Source organism: Neophocaena asiaeorientalis, unplaced genomic scaffold (genome assembly GCF_003031525.2).
Source record: "Neophocaena asiaeorientalis asiaeorientalis breed wild unplaced genomic scaffold, Neophocaena_asiaeorientalis_V1.1 scaffold110, whole genome shotgun sequence".
NCBI classification, from domain to species: Eukaryota; Metazoa; Chordata; class Mammalia; order Artiodactyla; family Phocoenidae; genus Neophocaena; species Neophocaena asiaeorientalis.
The window spans coordinates 4082134-4106521 of record NW_020175053.1 but is presented as its reverse complement, the minus strand read 5'-3'; the positions used below and the strand labels follow the sequence as shown (position 1 = coordinate 4106521).

Sequence of the window (24388 nt, the reverse complement as noted above, 5' to 3'; positions counted from 1 at the left end):
CTCCTGGGTATTTTTCTCTCACTTAACTCGATGAAAGAATTACTCTCTTGGAAGGTGTACTGAAGCCTCCCACCTCACCAAGGCCAGAGAGCACAGCGTGACAGTAGCTGGATGACTGGCACCCGAAAAAGCTCCACGCGTTTGAAGTAACCCCCAGAAGGACTTAACTGACTCCCAGCATAAGGCACAACTTACAAGAACCGACGAAATATTGTTCTTGTCCAGCACAGCTGGAATCATGTAAATAGCTGAGGATGTATCTTTGGAAAAAAAGGGAACTAAACCAAGCAAAATGAATAATAAAAAGAATGATCATACTTATAGAGTTTCAGATTTTATTTTCATAATTATATTCCTATAGAAGCAATAACCTGCATTTCCATATCACATTTAATATTATTCATCAGAGCTGGAAAAAAGAGGAATAAAGCAGTTTCCATACACAAATACCATACTCTGCATATGTACAAATAAATTCGATTTATTAACTAGACTTTGTAGCCTGCTTCGCTTACAACACAACAGAACACTGACGGTTGGATCCTGAGCACACTCATGCAGACAGACGCCCACTTTGGTAAAGTGATGACATGAGCTCTGGAGACACCTCTTCCTGCTGTGAACACCAGTTCCCCACTTCTGAGTGTCCCCTCAGGATAAAGGCTTCTGTGAGGGGAAAATGAGATGCTCCTCACTAGACACCACGCAGAACAGCCGTGACGTCAGAGAACATCCACACGCCCCGCACACGAGTTCTGACGTGAAGGCCGGGAAGGGGCTGGTGTGGAGGACGCCCCAGCTCAAGCCTCCTGTGCTGTGAGGCCCAGTCCCACGGCTGCTACAGGACCCTTCGACTCAGCCCTCATTTTTGTTTAATATGTAAGAAAAGAGAAATAAAAGCTTTTTTCCAAAGCTGTAATGGATAATATGGTCTACAGGAAATGGTCTAAAATACCTTTTAAGTGTTGCCAAATCTGTTGATAGGGATTGTTAAGTAGCTCAAATGCACATCAGCATAAGACTCTTGAAGTGTGACTGGATCTGGAGGGCACAGCAGGAGGACGGGGCCTCAGAACTCTTAACACGTCATTAACCACACAAACGCCTAAACATGACTTTACTGAGACCACCACTCAGTGTCTCCAAACAGTGACTGGAAGTGTGCTGCAGCCCGCACAGCCACGCAGGCAACAGGGGGACTGGAGAGACTGCGTGGGCTAGTGTTCTGCGCCAGACTTCCGATAGAGCCATCCCACGCCCAACCACCCCGGCACACGGGCCCCGCGAGGACGTTCTCCGAACCCGCCACAGAGCCCAGCGTGGCTGCGACCACTCATGACGACCCGCCCCAGGATCCCAGGGAGGCCAGCAGATCCGAGCCCGGGAAGCCAGGCGGGCAGCGTCTCCTGCAGAGCACACTGCGGTGTCTGGGCCTCTTTCCAATCAGGAGACAGGGTGACGGCTCCGAGCACAGGGAGAGGAACGCCTCGAAAATGACCCGTCAGGAAAGACCCAGAAAGCACTAGACAGCGGCAGCCCAGCCCTTGAAACTCAGCCCCCGCCTTTCAGCCACATGCAGGAGGTTTACAGACAGCACCTCCCGAGTCAAGCTGCTGTCCTGTCACAGCCCTGGATGACGCAGAGGGAAGCCACGTATGCACCCCAGTCTGATGGAAACCACCACACTGTGCGAACTCAGGACAAAGGTCCTCATTAGTCCCAGTCGGTCAACAACCTGGTGGGTTCAGAGACCGTCACTATGTGTTTCAGGTGGAAAAATACCCATAATCCAGAGACAACTGAAGACATTTACAGAATCACTGTAACGTGCCACCCTTCAAAATGTTCAAACTTACACGAGACTTTAGATGCACCTTGTATCGAGATAAGTAACATCGTAAGGCTCAGAACAGCTTCCTGTCCCAATCTCGCCTCTGAAGATTGAACAATTTAAATGTCTCTGATTATCATGGGGGATAAATTTCCTTCTGAAGGCATAACACATGTTTAAAATACTATTTTGTTTAACCCAGTAAACATCACTTTTAACAGCAATTATTAAATAAAATGCAAAAAAACTTCTCTAACAATAAATTACAGGAGCCCAAGAGAAAAGGCTATCTAAGACTATCTATGCCTATTACCTTTGTTTACAATAGATCTGTCTAGAATTTGGTTTGCCAATTTTAAAGTCAACTGTCCTAAAATGCAACAGTACATTTCTCTGTTAATGCCTGCTGGTGTCTGAGAAGAGCTCTTATCATGGAAAGAAAAAAATGCTTCACAGGCAGTGGGCAGGACGGGTGGTCCAGGAAACGGGAGCTAAGACTTTGTCTTTACCAGCATCAGAGCCAGGATGGCGTGAGGTCTGGCCGCGCCCCGGGCCGTGAGGCGACGTCCGGGCCATGCGGGGTCTGTGAGGGGACGAGCGCCTAGCACAGCCCCCCTGCATACTCGTCCTCCTCGTCCTCAGCGGCGGGGGCTGTGTGGCCTTTGGGCGTGGCCTGCGGGGGGGCCGCCGCCTTCTTCTTGACTCCCCCTCCTGGGACCAGCAGGCTCAGGCCCAGCTTCGCGTACTGTCAACGACAAAGCACTGCTCAGACTGGACACTCAGGCCTGACCCGCGACGCCTCCCCGGAGTCACCTGTGAGACGAGCCTGCTCTCCGCCCGCTAAAACCCCGGATACCACTCAGACGGAAAGACCACCACAAAACCCAACGCTGCTCAGCCATCGGGGCTTGTGACCAGGGTGGGGCAGGGGCACGACGAGGAAAACCTCAATTCTACGGCACACTTAGGAATCAGATAACCGGACACGCGAGCTGAGGGACACTTCTGGTCCTTACGAAATAACCATCTGCTGAGTCAGTGTTGAAAACACAAACTTACAAAAGCTGATGCCAGAATTTACCTAGAAAAACACTGGTTCCTCTAAGTACATCATTTTATTTAAAAAAAAAAAACTACCAAGGTCTTACACTGATCTGATACCATCACAAGACTAAACCTGCCAGACCAAATCCAATGAGCAGGCGCTCATGAATCTACTGAACAGGGAAACTGGGAAGAAGAGAAGCCTGGATCACAGCTGGCGTCCCACTGTGGGGGGATGGGCCCCTCCTGACTCATCCACTTGTCACCACAGGCAGCAAGACGGGGACCAGCTGCCCCACGTTTACAGATGAGTAAACTGAGCTTCAGACCGTCAGCCACCACCCTGCACCACACAGCAGGTGCTCTCAGAAGTGGGATTCCAACAGGCCTGCCGACCCACAAAGGCCACGCACCATGGGCCCTGAGACCATGAGCCTGAGAGAAACTCACTAACCCAGCACCCTGGAGGGAGGCCAGCAGATGGAGGAGGAGCGGGCGTCGCCCACGGCAAACCCCCCGGCAGCCGGCCAGCCAGGCAACGCGCACCCGTCGTGAGCCTCCTCTCTGAGCAGCAGCTCCAGGCGAACAGCAGAGGGAGAAACCTTACGAGAGCACGGGAGAGGGAGGGAGGGCCGAGAGAAGGCACTCACGTCGTTGTCCATGTACTTGAACAGAGGCGAGTTGCAGACCTCGGCCACCTGGTCCTGGTCCTGCTGGTCGTAGCCCTCGAGCAGCTGCTCCAGGGCGGTGCAGTCCTCACTGCCGTTGAAGCCAGGGATGCTGCGGGGAGCACACGGCACGTCTGCGCACCCACCCGCACTGGACGGCCAACAGCAGAGAACCCCGGGCCCCGGAGCCAGGGTGCCCGGCTTAAACATCGCCAAGGAGAAAACCCCTTATAGCCTGACCTTCCTGTAACATACAACCTGAAGACTTTTCTTTCTCTTAGTATTTTTTTCTTAGATGGCAAATATCACAAAATCACTCAAGTCACTCAATTCCACGGAAGCCCCCAGGAGAAAAACACAGGAAAGAACACAACTCATAAAAATCCTGCTGCAGAAGCTGAAATGCTAGCCACGCACTCATATTGCTCTGAACTATATTAAAAACAAAAAAACCAGAAAACAAAAACCCCGTTCCACAGCCAGGACTGCCTATCTAGGCAGTGAGCTGGGGTGGAGAAGCAGCCGCGCGCTGGCAGGTCTTACCTGTAGCTCTCCCGGACGCAGCGCTCTGCGGCCACGTAGTCATTTCTGTGCAGATGCACTAAGACTTGGGCAATTGTTTTCTAAAACAAAAGAGGTGATTAGGCCAAGATCATATCCCTGCAGAAGTCAATTTCCTGACACCTGGAATTTGACTCGGTTTGCACCTGGAGAGACTCGTGAATTCTGCAGCCACCTCCATAGGACACTGCGGGGAGAACAGCCCAGAACACCACACCTCAAACTCCAATGCGCACACCCCACCTGGGGGTCTTGCTGGAGACGGCGGAGCTGGTGGCGGGGAAGCCTGAGAGTCCACTGCTCCTCACCGGCTCCCAGGTGGTCATGGTCCCGCCAGTCTGAGGGCCACACTTGGAGAAACAAAGCCCCAGAACACAGCCACTGCACAATTTACAGAAAATTTCCTCTAAATGCCTATATAGGTTTCATTTTGAAAAGGGAACAAGAAGCGGGGGGCATAACTCTGCAATTCTACTTTGGAATTCTTCGAGATATGAGGAAAAGATAAATGAATGGAAACTTCATGTAACAGAAATAGACACTATTTATAAGCCAACAAAAGGACTGAGACCACAGACACAACTGATAAGATCTTATCTGCAAAAGAGCTCTTCACGAAGTATTTTTCGATCTTTTTTATATCTATTTTTTCAGACGACTTTTATTGATCTTTTGTCATCTCCGTTTTCAGATTAAGCCCATCCGGTATTTTATTTCAGACACTGCTTTTTCAGTTCTAAAATTCTCATTTAGTTCATTTATAGTTTCTATTAAAAAAATAAAAGTCAGTCCTTTTGTCCATTATTTCGCCCATGTTCACCTCTGCCACATGGTGCAGCTGTGACAGCTGCTTCCTGGTCCTGACCTGGTGACTCCAACATCCGGGTCCCCTCTGTGGTCCTTCCTCCTGACAACGGTCACACTTCCCTGACTCGTTCTATGTTGAGTCACCTGGGACTGTCCCCTGGACACTGCAGGGACCCCCCACGATCTCGGGCTCAGGCTGCACGTTCTGTCTGCTTTCTGGGCAGTGGCTCTAGTCTTAGTTCAGCCACCTGCTCCGCTGCTCTGAGTGTGCCCTGCACACGCAGCTGGAGCACCCCCCCACACACAGCCACACACACACGCGCGCGCGCACGTGCACGTACTGGGGGGGGCGGGGAGGGCCCACTTCCAGCCCTCCTCTCTGGGCTCTTCTCCTGGCTCTCTGCGCCCATCTTCCCAGCTCCTCCGGCTGGGGCAGACAGTGTTTCATCCGGCTGCACCACCGTCCCAGCTGCAACTCCACGACCAGGGCTCAGCCGCAGAGGAGCTGAGGGAGAAGGAGCAGGAGACGTGGGGCCTCTCCTCTGAGCCCCTCTGGTTAGAAAGATGGGGCGGGGGCCCCTCAGGGAGGAAAGCCGCCCTGTGCTCCCTGCCCTCCAGCCCTCTTGGCTGCTCACTTTTCAGGGTCCGAGGGGCACAGCCTTCTGTTTTGCCCAGTAGGGTTAGCTGTGTTCAGGAGAGAGGTGATAGTGGGCTTACTCCATCTTGGCTAAAAATAGAGGCCCATAAGGTATTATTTTAAAAATAAACAAACATTCAGGTAACCCAGTCTTAGGTACACAGTTACACCAATATGAAAAATGATCTAAGGAAAAGCCAAATATAAGCACTTTCAAAGCATACCTTATAACAAGTTGGATAATTCTCAATTTCCTTATAAATATTTTTTTCTTTCTGAATAGAGAGTGCCGCCTCATCAAACCTAAAGACAAAAGAAGAAATGCAGAACAAGGTGGGTCTAAGTGATCCACAGCAGAGGTCCTATAATGTACTTGATGTTACAGGTTTTAGAGAAGTAAAGACCACATCAGGCACTGTAACAACTGCTCCATAACCCGTGTTTCCGCAAGCTCTGCTCACTCGGCTTGCCTTCTAAATGTCAGGCTTGCCCTTCTAGACACCAAGCAGACAGAGCGAAAGAACTCAAGGACAGGCCGCTTCATATGCGGAGTTTTAGGTCTGGTAAGGACCATCCATTAATGAGCACCCATCAAGTCCAACAAACCGCTTCGTGAGCATCTGTGAGACGTGCCGGAGCCCAGCCCTGACTCAGTCACCACAGATCCCTTTCCCTCACTGAAAGGCCGTGCAGACGCCCCAAGAGCACTGGCTCCCCGGAACCAGGACCCCCACCGGGCCCTCACACGCCCACCGCGGCCTTCATGACCCCGACAGCTCCTGGGGCCAGAACGCGCAGCAGGGGAGAGTAGACAGGGAGAGGTGAGAAAAGGTCCTTTTCATCACTTTGACCCTCAACAGTCTTCTTCCATCTACTCTCACATATTTTCCTTTGCAGAATTTTATTAATAAGGGAAATTGTTTACTAAGCTTAAGTTGAAGTAAAACACAAAAGGAAAATCCATAGGATTCTAGATTTCTGGGGTCCAGCTATTTGTGCCATAGGTCCTAAGTGTGAAGGAGAAAAAATCAGTACCCTGTCTAATGATGCTACCTGGCTGTCAAGAACCTGTCAATTTTCCTGGGTGAGCACTTAGGGCATCTTATCACTTAGCTCATATGGATACTTGTCCTTGAGAGGCATCACCACCCACCCAGACAACAGAACAAGACAACTGCTCCCTCCCAAGTTGCTGAGTCAGGGCTTAGCCAACAAGAGCACAACGCACGATACATTTTGGGATGACACTTTAGAGAAGCGGCAGATCTTTCAATATTTAATCCAACGTGCTGCTGTCTTGTAGCCTGGTGTGCCCATGGTTACACCCAAAAGATTAACAAGCCTGTCCCTGTGGCCAGAAGGTCACAAGGACACAGGAGCACAGCTCTATGACACGTACCTGCGGCCTCGCACCAGCAGCCTGGAGGCCTTTCCTAGTAATTCAACTGCCTGTCGTAAGCGCTCTTCATTCTGCAGGAATCCAAGAGAAGGGAGTGTTGGCTGCTTTAATGTAGGAATCTTTTTCTTCCCCTAACAATTTCTGATAAAAAAGTAATGGCACTGGGGACTTCCCTGGTGGTCCAGTGGTAAAGAATCCACCTTACAATGCAGGGGACGTGGGTTCGAACTCTGGTCAGGGAACTAAGATCCCACAAACCGTGGGGCAACTAAGCCCACACGCCACAACTACAGAGCCCACACGCCACAACGAGAGAGAGAAAGCCCATGTGCCATAACGAAGAGCCCGCGCTGCCACGAAAGATCCCGCACACCACAACTAAGACCTGATGCAGCCAAAAATAAATATATTAAATAATAAATAAATCTTAAAAAAAAAAAAAAAGGTTAGGGTTAGGCACTGGATCGGGGGGTGGGGTGGGGGTGGGAATTCCTCCAAAGCTGCTAAGCCATCTCACTACTAACAGAAGAAAACAAGAGTTCAGCTGTGAGCACAGAAAAGTTTTCAAAGCAGCCACTGCATTTCTCTGTTTTCCTATATATCGTGAACATAAAATTCTATATACTCAAAGAAAAAAAAATTTAAACTTACTTCAAACACATTAGCTGTCTGCTGATATAACTGCACAGCCTTTTCTGGATCCACGTTTTCTATAAGCCTAAATTAGACAAGAAAATCTGACTTACATGAGAAATAGAAAACTTGTTTTTCAAAGGACTTTATTAAAACAAAAAGACTTCCACGCAGAGACCTGTGTTCACACACTCACTTTCCAGCCCGCTCCAAGGCCATGGCTGCTGTGTCCGGGGTGCCGTTCTCCAGGTACATCATGCTAGCTTTCTCAATCAGCTGAACAGCCTCTGGGAGTTTTTGCATCTCCTTTAGGCAAACGATACGGCATGGACCAGTAAGTGCAACAACTTAAATACAGAATTAACAATCTGAAATTCAAGAAAGCAAAGGACCCAAAACATAATACAATAATAAACATATTGAAAATGAAATGCGTTCACGTGGTCACTCTCTCCATCGAGCTTCATTTCGCTAAACCAAAAACGCATCAGTAGATTTCTGCAGAGTTCATCCCTTCACAGAGTTTCAGGGAAACTACACACACAGTAGAAACCAAAACACTTGCTCTTCACAGTTTTCTAAGCATTTACAATTCCTGGAATACTTATAAGCTCCTACTGCATATAAGGCCTGTGCCAAAGGCTGCAAACTGGCAGCCCAAGGGTTGTGTGTCATTTCCGAGGATGGCTTGCTTCAACCCTCCATATCTTAAAATCAGATACTTTCACAGGAGGTCTGTTCTGTGGCTTCGTATTTTAAACATGTCATAGGCTACGGCATCTGCAGGCTTGCGCCCCACATGGCACTGGCGAGTGGGGCTGTGCAGCAGCCAGCCTCCTCCTGGGGCGTGTTTCTCCCCACTTCCTGCACGCCCAGGCCGGCCTCCTCCATCTCAGCAAGCCCTGCGTTCACCTGCACTTGCAGCCCTCTTACTCTGAGCGCCATCAACAGAGTAACCCTACGTATCTTATTAGTAAACTCCAAATCTCAGCATCATGTGCTCCTTATGTCTAATATCTCCAATTCAAAACTGAAGAAAAATCATGTCAAAGCTAGATGTAAAGATTTTAGGTATTATCTATTTAGGGTTGACATACTGTATCTCCGTGCTGACCTTGCACAGGTTGTTTTCAAGTCTGTCCTTCACTAAGTTAACAAATTCTTTAGGATACAAAACTTGCTGGTCTTGTTCTTATGGGAACTTCAAACTATAACTCATTTTACCTATAGAGCAGCTGTGACACAACGGTACTGACCTTCAGCATCATGCCGGCTTGTTCATAAGCTCTGCAGAGAGAATATAAGTTCTCAGATGAGATCTTGATGAGATGGGGGAAGAGAAACTCTACCACAGACATGAGAAGCTTCATCAATTAAAACTGGCTCAGACAACACATACTTACTTTAGGCTCTCATTACAACACAACATAATTTTTCTTCCTTTTATTTACGTGGGCAATAATGCCTTGGAAACAACAGACATCTGAGGTAAAGGGATTTCGCTTTGCAGATGCAAAGTTAAGTAAAGGTCAGAGAGGTTAAATGACTTTCTACTGTACTTGACAAACCTAAATCCAAGTTTTGAAACAAGTTAGTGTTTTTCTCCACAAAAGCAAAAGAAAGCTTCCTGCTTCTCTCCACAGGCACCATTAACTATTAAAAAAGAGGGAAAAAAAGAGATTCTAACTCGTTTTTTCATCGGTTATTGAACAAAACGGTCCTAAAAATATGATGGTGATTTAACTTAAACACTGAATTATCTTAGGAGTGACTTCATTTTTAAGGTTCAGGTGAAGACTGAAACAAATGGAAATGACTATTTTATTTAAATCAATACAAATTAATTCACTATTTCTGAATTTATCACTTAGGAAAAATTTACTGACCTAAGAAAAAGCAACATTTAAAACATAATAATCTACAAATACATGAACACACGGAGAATATTTACTTACTTGGCAGCATGAAAAAGACTGAATAGATGTAATAAAGTCAAAATTAAGGAAAAAAAAGCAAATCAATAGTTTCTAAAGATCTACTATTTAAAAAACAAGGTTAACTAAATCACTGTCCCAGTTTGTTTGAAATCAGGAAAAGAAGAAAAATTTATCGCCTGTAGCTGTCTCCTAAAAACTACGTAATTCACAAAAACATTGACAAAACACATCGATTTTTAAGCTACTTCCATGATGCATTAACTTGAAGTTTTACTAAAATGCAAGGTTATTATATCCATAATCTGCAAGTGAGGTAAAATAAACATTTTTTAGTTGATAAGATTATAAAATACCTCAGGAAAATTTGTTTTAAACTACTTAAAAATTTTACTTCAAATATCGGAGGAAGACTACATTTTAAAAATATTTATAGAGCAGTTAACATGTCTCTAATACCCGTGCCACTTCTTCGTTTTTCAGCACCTGTCTCTAGATCTCCCTCACTTCATCCCAAGTAAAACCATCATGAAGCAAATCCAGAAACAACAGAAATAAACACTCAACCGCAGCTCTGCAAAGCAGTGTGGACCTTATGATCAAGTCTGTATAAGTGCACTTTCAGAGCTCAGACACGCAGTATGTTTCTAATTTAATAGCACTGTACTCCACGTGCAGCAAACTTATAACAACCTCTAAAGGCTGAAAAGATACGCCCTGTTATTCTCGTGGGCGACAGCTTCTCTCAGGCAGGCGTCTTTGGCTTGTTCAAACTGTTTGGCATTTTTAAAAGCAACAGCTGAAAGAGAGAAAAATTATAGAGACTGTCTATTTCCATCATTTAAAGAAACCTCAAATAAATCCTTACCAAAATGTGCATGACATGTGAAGTATCAGAAAATAAACTTAACACTTATTTTAATCAAATACTTAGGAAATTTCATAAAACTATAAATACTACTTTTTTCTAAGCCATTTTCTTACAACTTTTTTGATTATCAATAACTTACAAGTATTTTCAAAAGGTTTTTTTTCTTAATTGTACACTATTGGCAATAAATCAGTGCTCCTTCCACTCAAGCCCAAGTCTTTCTAACACCACCATCTAAGCTTGGGAAACTAAGACGGCATTAGTCAAACCAACACACCCAAACTACAGGCACTGTCACTAAAACAGCACCTTACCTCACCAGTCTCACATTTAATAATAGCAACAGTGTTTTAGTTGTGGCTTATTCTATCTTTTAAATTATTCTGAAACTGAAGTCCAATAAACACACTCAATATTTTTATAATAAATCTTCCTTTTTGACACAATCTTTAAATATGATCTTACAGACTTTGGAAAACTTACAAAGTGTTGCTTACAAATAAATGAAAAGGATACTGCTTTAAGAAAACATTGTTTGTTAAAAACACACTCTTAGGGCTTCCCTGGTGGCGCAGTGGTTGAGAGTCCGCCTGCCGATGCAGGGGACACGGGTTCGTGCCCTGGTCCGGGAGGATCCCACATGCCGCGGAGCGGCTAGGCCCGTGAGCCATGGCCGCTGAGCCTCTGCGTCTGGAGCCTGTGCTCCGCAACGGGAGAGGCCACAACAGTGAGAGGCCCGCGTACCGCAAAAAAACAAAACAAAACAAACAAAAAAAACCACCCACACTCTTAAAATTACATTTAACAAAATGTAGAAAATAAATGACAAACTATTTTCATCCCTGCATTTCTACATTTTTCTCTTTGAAAAATTTACCGATGAAATGTATCTTGCATAACCCCTTAACGAAAATAAACAAAAGATGTTTTCATGGGAAAATCTGACTTGAAATATTCATTTCTGAAAGCAGCTCATGGTCACAGATACATACATAACAACTCTGTGTTAAATTTCCCTCATGTAGGATACTTGCAAAATGTTGTGCCCTCCAGTTACAAAGGTGTTCTTGTACAAGGTGTCCATAAAATCCATGTAAAATTTGAACTTCTAATAATTTTCCTTCTAAATATGAGGTATAGTAATTTCCATAATGCAACAGAGAATTCACTCAGGACTTAAATAAAAGCGCTAAAGATTAATTTGTTGTCATTTCTTTTATTATCTAGAAAATACATCCTACATTATGCTTATTAGCTTCAATTTATCTGACTTCTTTCTATTAGTTTCAATTTACTGACTTCTTTCTTCTTGGTGACATACTAAAACTAAAGTTTGCCAAAAGCACATTTCCTAGGTGATTTCTATGCAAGGCTAACAAATGTGATCAGGGCTACTGCTGAAACACACAGTAAAATGTGTCCAGGGTATTTCAAAATCGTATTATGCTTTATATCCAAAATAATCACGGATATGCTGAAAACTATCATTCCATAACTTAAAATGCTAAATTTTTAACAAATTTCCTTTCTGTTGCAAATTTCAGGTTTTTTAATCTCATATGCAGATAAAGGCAATAAAACATGCATATGAGCTTAACTCTTCATGAACACATATCAGTGCATCTCCACAGGAGGGTCATCAAGAGCGAGAGCCAAACACGCTCGGTGGGCAGGATGCGGAAGATAAGCCTAAGGTTTTAAAAAGCCAACGAGAAAAATCTTTATTCAGTAATAGGTAGTAAAAAATATGACCAAACTCCCAGAAGTAGTATCAACTGAGTGAAGTTCAAGAACATATAAACGATGCTAAATGCCTGCAGGGGCACCCGCCGTGCCATCGGCACTCGTGGGAGAGGGAGAGGCGGCTGGGTCTACAGCTCAGAACTCAAGACATCTGAAAACAGGAAGTGGAAAAGCTCAGGGTTTAACAATGCAAATACTATGTAGGAAGCATTAAGAGTGAGAACTATGTCGACATGAAGTTACCAGCCTGCTTCAAGATTACACACTGCAGGGACAGGGCTACAGTCACACGTACCTGCTTTTCCATACTCAGAAGCGGCACTGTCGTAATCTGGCTTCCATTTTAAAAAACCAGTTTTCAGGCTAAAATGAAAGAGAGACACATTCAACAGAAGTTACCAACCACACTCCTAAGTCAGAACCCTGCTTATAAGGATCTCGTAGGCCGTTAAAAAGGGAGGGGGGGACCATCAGGTACACAGTCCCCATCTCGCCCACCTCCATCCAAACTTACTGACAGTTACAAACAACCTCACCACTTTCCCTCCCACTGTCATAGACATGGTTTCCCCCTTTTGAAATGTCTGTATAGCATCCAAGGGGAGTGGAGGTTCTCAAGGCCTGATTCCCAGATGAGCAGCATCACGCAGAAGTGCGCTAGAAATGCATGAAGTGCTGAGCCCCAGCCCAGCCCTGCTGAACCGGGACCCCGGGAGTGGCAGCAGCAGCAATCCAGGGTGTAACAAGCCCTGAGACGCACTAAAGCTTGAGGTAGGTTGAAGCACAGCAATAAGCAGGTGGACTCGTGAGACTGCAACTCAGGAGAGGCCGGAGATAACCAGAGTCATCAGCACCTGTCACACCCGTGAAGACCCGCAGGGAGACTGGAGAGAGAGGCCAGAAAGACTACAGAATCAAACACTCAGAGAGACACAGGGAATCAGCAAAAAAGACTGCAGTTAGCCACCAGTGAACAGGAAGGACAACCAGAGACAGGATGACGGGAAAGCACGACAAACGCTTTCCAGGATCCCAGGATCACAGGGCATCTTAGACACCGCACCAAAGGACAATCAATTGAGTCCCTATCTAATTTGCCCTTTCTGAAACTCCTCTTTTTAAAATTTTATGATAATTTCACATTGTCAAACTTGGGTGTGCATAAGAACCGCTAAATAAACACCATCTTAAATTCTACATTTGAATTCAGTTAGTGAAAGCCTGCTTACATGTAACAGTGTTACCTTCCAAAGAATCAGGGGAGCACCTTACCGAGAGACAGGGAAACCCCAGAGCCTGCAAAAGTACACCCTTCATTTCGTTCCTTTTAATTTTTTGCCAGTTAAATTTATTTAACATTTGTGTTTGCCTAATACTGTTATGATTCAAATTTGTAAACAATTCTCAAGCTTACCAAAAACATTATTGTTCGGAAAAATAAAATCCTTAAATTGCAACCTGTCTACTCTAATCCACCAATTGAGGAAGTACTGCAATAAAGCAAAATTCTAATCCACCACCTCTACCCCAAAGCCCTCATTATATTCTGTATTTTAACATAATTTTCAAAAACCCCACCAAAAACAAGATAAAATCTCTCAATTGTCTTATGTGCTACATACACATGGGAAAAGCCAAAGATTTTTAAATATAGTTGGTCCTGGAAGCCGCCCAACGCGCCGGGAAGCACCGGCATCCCAACTGCCGACGCGGAGAGCCGTGCCCGCGACAACGGCGGCGCCCCCACGGCCCGAGGCAAGACGACTTGCGACGTCCGACGGCAGCGCTTCCGGGGCGCGGCGGCCCCACCACGCTCGCCCTGCCCGGCCCCGCCCCAGCACCCCCCACCCGGTGCTGACTCAGACCGGCCTCGGAGGGGCCCGGTCCAGGCGCCTACCCAGGGCCGCGCTGGGACTCTCACTCACCATTTCTCTGCTTTGGCCAGGTGCTCCAGCCCCTCGTTTATCTTCTGAGCCGCCATCTCCGCGGCACGGCCCTGACGTGGAGGCCGAGAGCCCGCCGAGTGGGCGTGGGAACGCCGAGGAGGAGGCCGGTACTGCGCCGCAGCCGCGCTACCGGGGCCCGTAGGGCTCAAACCTAGTGCAGCGAAGCGGCCCAGGAGCCGCGCAGGCGCCGCGCAGACATGTTGCGCAGGCGCAGAGCGCCCGGGCTGGCCTCACGCGTGGCTCAGTGCGCAGGCGCGGTGGGTAGTAAGGGGGTTCGCGATTCCATTCGCCAGTGGAACGCAGTTTTGTTGAGCACGTTTTATGTATCAGGCGCTGTTCTAACCACTGGCAGGTCGGCAGGGAGTGCGACAGACCGAACCCTAGCTCCGATAATTCGATAACTGTTCACCTTCAACAGAACTCCCGCCTTTTGCCGTCCCGCTGCCCCTATTCACCCGTCCCTCTTTACCCAGCGTGGGTTCCGTGCTCCATCACTTTAGCTTCTCATCTGCGTCTATGCCTCTTTTCTCCTTGTTTGGGGAAACCGCAGCTCTCCACCGACTCCGGAACTGCTCAGAGCAGGTGAAGGGGGCTGGAGGAAAAAAAGCAGCTGCTGACATGACTTGTTACTCGAATTAATGCTCACAAACATCCAGGAGGCCTCTGTGCTGCTGAGCGACTGTACATTTTCCCTGTCAGATAACGCGCCCACTCGCTGGGATGGCTGTCCACACCCACTTCCCTTCAGAACTCCAGCACAATCTCCCTGCCTCCCCGCCTGACTGCCGACTCTTCCTGTTTAATAGAAAATAGCAATTAAAAGAGACCTTCCTTTCGGGCCCACCACCCTGTCTCCCAATCTACCTGCATCTTTTGCAGATGTGCTGCGCTTCCTCTGGTGTCTGGGTGAAGTGGCCTCGGCCCTTCCCTGTCCATCCTCACGTTGTTTAGGCTCTTGGGTAGAGTCACACCCCGGCAGGAGGCCTCCCGTCGTCCTGTCCTCTGGCCGCAGCAATCCTAGAGGGGCCAGTGGAAGCTGGGGCTTGGCTCCCGGGACCAAGTCCACTCCACTTCTGCCCATTTTATTGGTCAAAGCAAGTCGCAAGGCAAGTCCAGATTCAAGAGGTGGGGACACAGGAGCTGTGAAATGTGGTGGCCGTGACTGCCTGTCCACTGCCGCTCTGGGGTGACTGGGGAAGTACAGGAGGACCGTCTCTGATATCTTTGTCCAGAAACAGAAAACCTTACGTCTTTGAGTGAAATCACACTTAACTAACCACCCAGTGTGGTCAACCTGTAAAACCAAAGGGTGAAAGGGTGCAGAGTTCTTCTAAAGGATTTACACTCAGAGTCTGTAGCCTCCTCCTCGTTGGCCCTTGTTCACACATTCCTTTATTAGTATTTCCTGTAACTACTCTGAACGGGCTCTGTTCCTACACACACAGGACACAGTGGTGAGCGTGGAACCAGATGTGCCTTCTGGTGCCCATCTCCTTATGGGACTCCCATGTCACCTGAAACGTCTATTCAATGAATCTGTATGATTTTCTCCTGTTAATCTGTCATTGTCTGTTTCATGTTCAGACCCAGCCAGGGATGCTAAGAGGGTCAAGGCTTAAAATTGAGCTTGCTACCCCAAATGGCTCTCCGGGGGTGGGCTGCCATCTGGGAGAGTTCTCAGGGTCCCCAGACTCCTTGCAACCACAAACTTGCCCCACCCTAGTCTGGTCTGATGCCTAGAAGCAAGATTCCTAGACCCACCTCCCTCCGCTGATGTTCAGTGAAATGAAGGGTCTTTGTCGTCACTTGGGGAAAGAGTTTGGTTGATGAACTCTGGCTGTTTCAGCGCACAGATCATAACCGGGGAAACACAGGAGCTCCTATATCAAGTTGTGTGTTTTGTTTAATTCCTAGTACCTTTGCAGTGTTATCGTTTACTGTTTTGTTGTTTCCAAGTATACTGCTACTTTATAGATGAGATGCACTTCTGAGATTGGCCCAAGAGTATAACCATGAGTCATAAAATCATTTCTCTAGGAAAATATATTCTGAGCTACAAAAAAAACCCAACCTTGCGACGAAACGTTTAGAACAAATCCTAATATAATTTGATGGGTCCGTCTCCTTGTAATAGGATTTTAGAAAATTATCCCTGGCTTTTTTGGGGAGAAGATGATAGATGCCATTATGATCTATATATTTTTTTTTTGGTAAAGTCTTAGTGATAAAAAAATCATCTCTAGGTCTCTGTGAGATTGATGTAGAGAATGACTTCTCCAGACAGGTGCAGTGTGTGCTCAGAAGTCTAAAGACTCACACATAACCAATCAGAATGTGAACTCCCTGTGCTCCCCAGACCTGCTTCTCCTCACCTACGCTGGTTGATAGCGATTCAGCCTGCTTGCTGCCCAAACACGTGTGAGGACACCGAGGAGGCTCAGAGAAGCTATGAAACTTGCCTGATGCCTCACAGCCAATCAGTGGGAGCCCAGAGCCATTTGACTCCAAAGTCTATACTTGAGCCACTATAATGGACTGAAAAATCTTCTCTGTTTTGTAGTAAAGTTGACCCTTGAACAATGTGGTGGTTAGGGGTCCCAGCCCCACCAGGCAGTCAAAAATCCACATGAAACATTTGACTCCCCCAAAACTCAACCACTAATAACTCACTGTTGACTGGAGGCGTTACCAGTGACATAAACTGTTGATTAACACATATTTTGTATGTACTGTATATTCTATTCTTACAATAAAGTGAGCTAGAGAAAAGAAAATATTATTAAGAAAATCAAAAGGAGGAGAAAACACACAGTACTGTGCTGTACTTATTGACATCATAACTTTACATGGTCTGTTCACAAGATGAATCATTAGTACCTACATCAAAATTGTCTCGTGATACAAAACACTGTAGATGTTATACGTGTTACTAACACTAGACGTCAAAGCTTAAAAGATAATGTGAAAAGTAAATTCATACTTATTTACAGGTGTCATGATTCAGGCATTGATAACAAAGAAGCAGCAATGTGATTGCTTTATGGTCACCTAGTGTCATCCATACGGTTGCTTCTTGGTAGCCCAGCCTATATACTCATGAGTGAATCGATATATAAAAATGTTATGGCACACAGTATTATGGCATATTCATAATACAGTATTGGACACACTGTTACACTTTTTAAAAAACACTTATCTGTTGATGATAGGCTGATAGGCAGTTCCTCCAATTACAAGAGAGAGAGTTCTACCGTACAGTAATGTAATTCTTTGAAAGTAAAGTTATGAAGCAGTTAGAAAATGAACGTTATTAATTTTATATTACATATCACTCACCTTATGCTTATGTAAGGAGAGACCAGTATCTACATATATCTTATGCATTCATGACATGCCTTTTAATTTTTTTCGATATTTCTCAGCTTTGTGGTTCATCTGTGAGTTTTTCAAACTGTTGACAATCCCCCCAAATTTTCCAATATATTTACTAAAGAAAACCGCATATAAGCGGACCCACACAGTTCAAACCAGTGTTGTTCAAGGGGTCAACTGTAGTTTAATAAACAACTCACACATTACCCCCACTAAGGTGCATGGACCAATTATAGATTTCCAAATGTTTTTAAAGAAAAACATCACAGTGCACTTTACTACGTATGGTACTTATTTGAAATTTCACTAATAATTTAAAAGTTGGGGTTGAGAGTTTATTGGGTGTGACCAAAGTGAGCTGCCAGGTGACTGTTCCTCCCACGTGTGGCGCTGGGGCTCCGGAGCCCGGGGCCGGTGGTCTCTGCGTCCTGCAGTTCCCCTTTAAAGCGCCAGGGGGCACCACCTGCATGTACTTTTATAGTCACCAGGCATCCAAACAAGAGCGGTGATGACTTTGGATAACAGTCAGGTTCGGTTTTGCTTTCATACTGTACTTTCCACATGAGAACGATGCCCTTCACTATTTTGTTGGCAAGTTAAACAGTGCCGCCCAAGGGCTCCGAGTGCAGTAGAGCTGGAAAGGTCTGCAGCATTGATGTTCAACAGCACGTGTGTTTCACATGAACTTGAACCAACACAATCGTCTTGATGAGCATCACTTTTAAGAGGACAGAGATATATGTATAGCTGATTCACTTTGTTATAAAGCAGAAGCTAACACACCATTGTAAAGCAATTATACTCCAATAAAGATGTTAAAAAAAAAAAAGACAGAGAAAAAGATGTAGAACGTTGCTCATTCTCTTTGAATGAAAGATAAAACCAGCCTACTGACTTGGCTTGGAGGAGTCCTACTCTGTATTTTGTTGCACTGCTTGGAGATGACCTATTCCACCCTGCAAATGGTCTCTTTTTAAAACCATATCCCATAGGTGTATTTGTAAAGAGACCTTTAGCCTCACATTGTAATAATTTAATTCTCTTGCAAGAAGAATATATTCACGTGGTTATATTTTGTGCAAACGACAATTAGGAAACTTGACATAATACAACTTAAAATATTAAGAACGCTTGACTCTTTTCTATGAAGTTTTTAAAAATAACATGCATCTTCCTAACGAAGAATTCCTCCAGAAGTGCACAATTTGAAGCTGTCGGGAAGAAGCAGGTGTGACCTGCGTTTATCTTGTTCACTCTTTAGGCATTTACTCAGCAAATCTTTGTGGAGTGGGTTCTCCATGCCTGGCACTGCTCCAGGCTGTACCCCACCCCCGGGGATGGACGGGTACAGTCAGGGAGTAGGAGGCAGGCAGGAAACATGCTAAATAAACCAGTGTAGACGGGCTGCTAGATGGATCCCTGCTTCGGGGAAAATAAGAGGAGCGGCTGGGACAGTGGGCGGTGAGGGTGGGCGCAGTTACCTCCCTGGGCAGGTGACCGTAGGTGACTGGTGAGTAAAGACCTGCCCCAATGAAGGCCTGAGCCAGGGTCTGTCTGGCCCAGGAGCGCTGCTGATAAAGTGGGCAGCATGTTGGTGGCGCCGGGGTGCCTGGCCCCTTCCAGGAGCGCAAGGAACCACTGAACCAACACACTTTCCTGAGTCAAGATCTGTCTGGAATCAGGCAAAGTTTGAAGTATGCTTGAAAATCTTCAGGAAAACATCTCTCACTTAAATATAACTTCCTTCTGCTTGTGTGATTAGAAATTAATACATGTTAATAGAGAAGCTTAGAAAGTACTCATAGTCTGTGTATGATAGGAAGTTTACTCAAATGTGAAAATTTCAAGCCCACAATTGCACTGGGACTGCAACAGCAGCTGTAAGACCCTTCTTCTCGAGATTCTCGGTGGCTGAGGAGATAGAATAACAGCAGTATGGTAAGGCACATGCTAGAAAAAGAGAAAAGATCCAGAGAGGGACCGTGGCCATGTCAATCCCCCAAGCTCCCCTGCCACCTCCCCAGGCCTGCCTTTCCCCATCTGTCCGCTGAGCGGCGCTCCTGGCCTGCAGCTCCTCCCGGGAGGCCAGGAAGCAGGAAGGCCACGGATGAGCAAGGATTCAGTACTGCTAGAATGTGGAGAGTCCTCCCAGATTCGGAAAAAGGAAGAAAACCCCCGTCCTTCCCAGCCCCCAATGAAATCAGAGATGAAAGAAGATGGTTTTAGCCTGGCAAATAAGAAAATAAACAAGTGCTTGAGTGGCTAAGTTTTTCCTTTTAAATTTGTTTTTGCAAAGGGTTTTTCTTCCCTGAAAAACAAAATACTAAAATAGCAAGTTATGTTTTCATTTACAAATCCTTCTCAAGAGGAAATGTAATAATAACAAGGGGTTCCCATTGGATCCCAGCTTGTCTCATAATGTAAATACACATCTCTTCTCTGGGGAAAGAAACCTACCCTAGGCCAGGTAGCTCTCATCTAAATTGGTGATTTTATTCATTTGGGTTTTTTCCTCCTCTTTTACCTTGAACAACCTCTCAAACAGAACAGAAATTCTAGATTCTACGGCTGAATATCAGACGGAAGGGGCCTCTTCGGCGAGGGATACACAGTATAAAGGATGGTGGCGAAATGATTTGCTGTGCTCTCTATGCTTTATTCCAAATCCTGTGCAAAGCTAGTTTGCCCCTCACCAAGTCTCACCTTGAACCAGACGTTCACAGGATGAGAGAGCAGGGCTGTGTCCTGGGAAGAAGAGGCTTAGGGTTCATCATCCTTTCCGACCTCAGCTCTGTTTCTTATAAGACAGAAATCACTGGGGTTCTTGAGCCTCGGTTTCCTTTCCTATAAAATGGGGATAATAATACTGTGGTGGATTGAAAGTGGTGGTCAAATCTCAGATGCCCGTCCCACTGAGAGGTGGGGTCTGTGTCCCCTGCCTTGCACCCGGTGGGTCTGTGACTCTTTGAACAATAGAACTTGGAGGAAGCGATGTTCCAGGGCCCAGGCCTTCGGGCAAGGCGACCCCCACTTCCCGGCACTCTGGGCGCCCTGACCAGTCTAAGCCCAAGCTCACGGTGAGAGGTCCGCGTATGTGGAGGGAAGGATGCCCAGCTCTTCCAGCATCGGAGGTCCCAGCCATCACGAAGCGGACACGGGGCCCCTGACTGTGCTCCATCCAAAGTCCAGTCCACACAGTCTCAGGATACATTCATGACATTTTGTTTCAGCCCCAAGCTTCGGGACTGTTTGCTAAGCAGCGGTAGATAAGCCCACCGAGTGCCTGCCCTGTGAGCCATTGTCGATTTCACAGGTGACTGTCCAAAGCACGTGGCTCGGAGCTCAGTACACAGCAGCCGTCATCATTCCTGTCGTTTCTAGGTTCTTTCCACGCACAGCTTTTCAGAAACGTGGGCCGAGAATCCTCTCCCAGCTCACAGAGGACGTGGAAGTCCCTCGCAGCCGAACCACAGGGGCAGCCTCGGGCTTTGGGGCTGCAAATCCTCGGAAAACACTGAGGTTACCACGGCTTCAGCAGGTCCCCACTGGCAGAAGAAAATGTAGCAACTCCAGGGGGTGGGAACCCACCGCCTGGTCCAGGTCCCGAGTCTGCCCCCACCTGCTCTGCTGATAGCTTGGCAGATGCCTTGCCACCCTAGAGAGAAGGGGACGTTGGGAGGAGGTGGGGTGAAGGCGATGATGGCACCTTCGTCCCAGCTCACAGAGGACAAAGCAGAGGAACCCGGCCTGGAGGGGAAGGGAGGGGAGGGGTGGGTCTTTTGCTTGAGGACTTCACATTTCTCACAATCCACCTCTGGGTCCTGACCTGGGAACCTCCAGAGCAGTTAAAGTCATCACGACTGGGACAAGTAACTGTAGATGACGTGTTTTCCCCATGGTTCTTTGGAACTTCTTGGAAAAGGGACGAATAGGTGAAAGCAAAGTTAAAATGCAAAAAGAGGGAGGAGAGGGACTTCCATCCACGACTCCCTCAATCCCCTGCAAAGCTGGGACCTGGCCCTTTAGTTCTTGTGCTGACACCTCCAAACGCCTCTGCTCCCCAGAGGTGCAGGCAGGGCTGCCACGAGCCCCGGGGGCCTCCTGCATCCCCACTCAGATACCAAGCTCCCAGCTCCTGCTCTGCCCACGCCCCTTTCTGGTTTTCCATGCTTCCGGTTTCCCCTGTTTCCAGCTCCTCCCTCAGGGTCTCAGCCCACAGCTCCGACATCCCCACAGGCCCGACCCTGCCCTCGGTGTTGACCTGCTTCCAGGCCCAGCTCCCCTCTGTCCACTACACACCCCCACCCTGCCGCTGGCCTCGTTGCCTCTTCAAGGACATTCTCTGGGTGGCCTCTTTTTGCCCTTGGTTGGCTTTCTGCCACCCACCAAGGATTGTCCTGGGGACAGAAGGACAAGTGAGCTGGCCATTCCATCCAGTAGGCTGTGCTGAGCGCCGACACGGTCAGATGGGACCATCGCGAGGACGGACCGTGTTTGTGGACGGTTCTAGGAAGAGTCTCTACATTAGCAATGATTTACTCTGCCCCCATTTCCAGGGGTCGGTGCTGATCCTAGGTGAGCACAGAAAGATCCCACCCCCAAGGCGTGCTGTGAAGAGCCCACAGGGATGCACCTGAACAGAGAGACCCCTTGGAGCAGCCCTGACGCTCGGTTCCAGAGCCCCTCTTCAGAAGCTGCGGCACGTACTGTCATAGGACTTTAATTTTGTGGCTTTGACTCTTAAGTCCAAGACGGGACCTATAATTTAGTTAAGCATCGACCAGCAGGCAACGTCTAGTTTAAACTACAGGGCACAGCTTTGATATTCAAAATAGACTCTCAAATCAACCTTCTTACTGACTTATAATCTTCTGTATCTTATTTATTTAAAAATATAGCAACTTTAGCTTTTCCTTTATCAGTTTATCAACTGATAAACTGTCCTGCCCTGTCCCGTCCCTCCTCCCAACCCCAGGACTAGCTTCGGGTCAAGTTCGGCTGAGTGGGTGCTCTCAGCTCCCAGGGCCCAGCTGTGGCCGCCCTGCTCTTCAGGCACCCACCAGAAAAGACGTAGATCTTCACACATGTTGCTAGGACTATCTATGTGCGATTTTTTTCCCAGACAAGATTCTCTTTTCTGCCTCCTGGGTGAAAGGTTCCCTCTCTGTTTCTCAGGCAAGCACTGGATGTCTTTGCGTAGTGGGGCACTTACAGTTAACTTTGCTCCTGGCAACAGTTTTAGACCAAGAATGAGGGTAACATTCATCTTAGGGGGAAAAAAAAAGTGTGGATGTTTTATATACAGAACCAAACATTCTGAATTGAATCAAAAGACAGATTTTTGAAGCCAGGGTTCTGCTGATTGCCAGGGCTATGATGAAATCTCTTTACTCAATGTTCAAACTTTGTAATATTCTGTAACTTAGAATTCTGTCTGGAGCAGTTTTGAATAAAGCCAGGCTTTACAGTGGGTGGGAGAAACCAGATGGCACATTCAACGTTTACTTCTTCATCCATCACGTGTTTGCAAAGTACTGGGAACCCGGATGTAGACACAGCACGGGCAAGGAAGGCATGGACACTTCCCTCGAGGAGAGCACTTGGGAGCAGAAGTGTCAGCTATCACACAACGCTTTAAAAAATACAAATATGGGAAGTGCTACCAAGGAGATAGAACCTGCCGGGGCTGGGGTGTGGGGTGAGTTACGGGGCTGTGGGCGTGGGTGTGATCTCAAATAGCTCGGGGAAGTGTTAGGGAGATGAGTTCCTCAGAATTAGCATACATCAATGGGTAAGGGAGCTTCTGAGACGGGGACCCCGGTGCCGTGAGCTCCAACTGTGCTTCAGGTGTGTGTGTGGACCAGACACTCAACGTTCATCAACCGAGCAGGTGATGCTTCGTCAGGATGGTGCAGGTTATATCTGGATCCCGAAAAGTTAGCAGAAAAGGTTGAGGAATAATAATAATATAATAATAATTAGGAGGAAAGAAACATTCAGGTAACTGGTATTTTTCCCATTTGAAGTTTGTTCTTCAGTCTGGTGTTTGAACGCTGGCTGATGTGTGTGTGTACAGAGTGATCGGCCCTTGTAAGTACAAAGATGAAGTGAGGAAACACTTTTATTGGGAGAAGGAAATGGAGGGGGGGATGACTGGAAATAGAGAAAGAGGCTAATCTGGGTTAACTCTCGGATTGTAAGCAATTCCAGGGAAGACTGAATGCTTCCTAATACTACAAAAAACACACAGGCCCATCCTGCAGTGCCATGCCTGCCGCTAGGGATGAACTCCGCCCCAGCTCAGGCAGGCGCAGAACTGAGGGAGGACGTGTAGATGCTCTTTTAAATTCACTTTGAACTCATTTAGAGCCCACTGCCTTCTCCTGTCTGGGAACCGGCTGGGACCCAGCCAAGAAGGAATCTCCCAATAAAGCCCAGGACATGGATGGACCTAGAGATTATCATACTAAGTGAAGTAAGTCAGACAGAGAAAGACAAATCTCCCAAAAAGCCCAGCTTTTTCTTTGTAAGACAAAGAAAAAGCTTTGTGATGCAAAACACACACACACACACACACACACAGGCACATACACACGTCTCTTAGGGAGAGCAGGGATTTCCCAGAGAAGAAATTGGCCTGCATGGAGGACTTAAAAAAACCCTCTGCAAGAAAACAAGGAAGAATTGCAGAAAGAGGGAGAAGCTGGGAGAGACAGGGTACCTCCTGGGGTCAGATCCAGGAGGCTGTCAATGACAGGGTGGTACAAGGGAGTGATTTGGGACCACGTGAACTAAAAATTCTCTCCTTGGTGTTTCTGATCTTATACCATGGCTCTGAGAGCCAGCGGACTCTTCAGAAAGAAACACCACCCAGGGCTGATGTAATTGATCAGGGGTGGACTGTCCAGGTGGATAGCATCCTGAAAAAAGGAAGATTCTCCA

The 24388-nt window shown here is 46.9% G+C and overlaps 1 protein-coding gene across 3 annotated transcripts; it reads right to left on the bottom strand.

Moving 5' to 3' along the window:
- Positions 1-318: 318 nt before the first annotated feature.
- Positions 319-14199, bottom strand: NAPG (NSF attachment protein gamma). 3 transcript variants are annotated; one of them, XM_024763804.1, is made up of 12 exons: positions 14054-14199; positions 12424-12491; positions 10229-10313; positions 9536-9553; positions 8837-8867; positions 7777-7886; positions 7599-7665; positions 6948-7018; positions 5773-5851; positions 4087-4166; positions 3526-3655; positions 319-2576 (listed from the first exon to the last, which is right to left on the bottom strand). In XM_024763804.1, the coding sequence occupies exons 1-12, from the start codon at positions 14107-14109 to the stop codon at positions 2433-2435; spliced, it is 939 nt and encodes a 312-aa protein (XP_024619572.1). In that variant the 5' UTR covers positions 14110-14199; the 3' UTR covers positions 319-2432. The 3 variants fall into 3 exon arrangements, 2 of the variants coding, with proteins under 2 accessions (XP_024619572.1, XP_024619571.1); XM_024763803.1 differs by lacking the exon at positions 14054-14199 and adding an exon at positions 13751-13889; XR_003005760.1 differs by lacking the exons at positions 319-2576; positions 14054-14199 and adding exons at positions 5547-5595; positions 13751-13898 and having other exon boundaries at positions 3587-3655; positions 4087-5416.
- Between the last annotated feature and the right edge of the window lie 10189 nt (positions 14200-24388).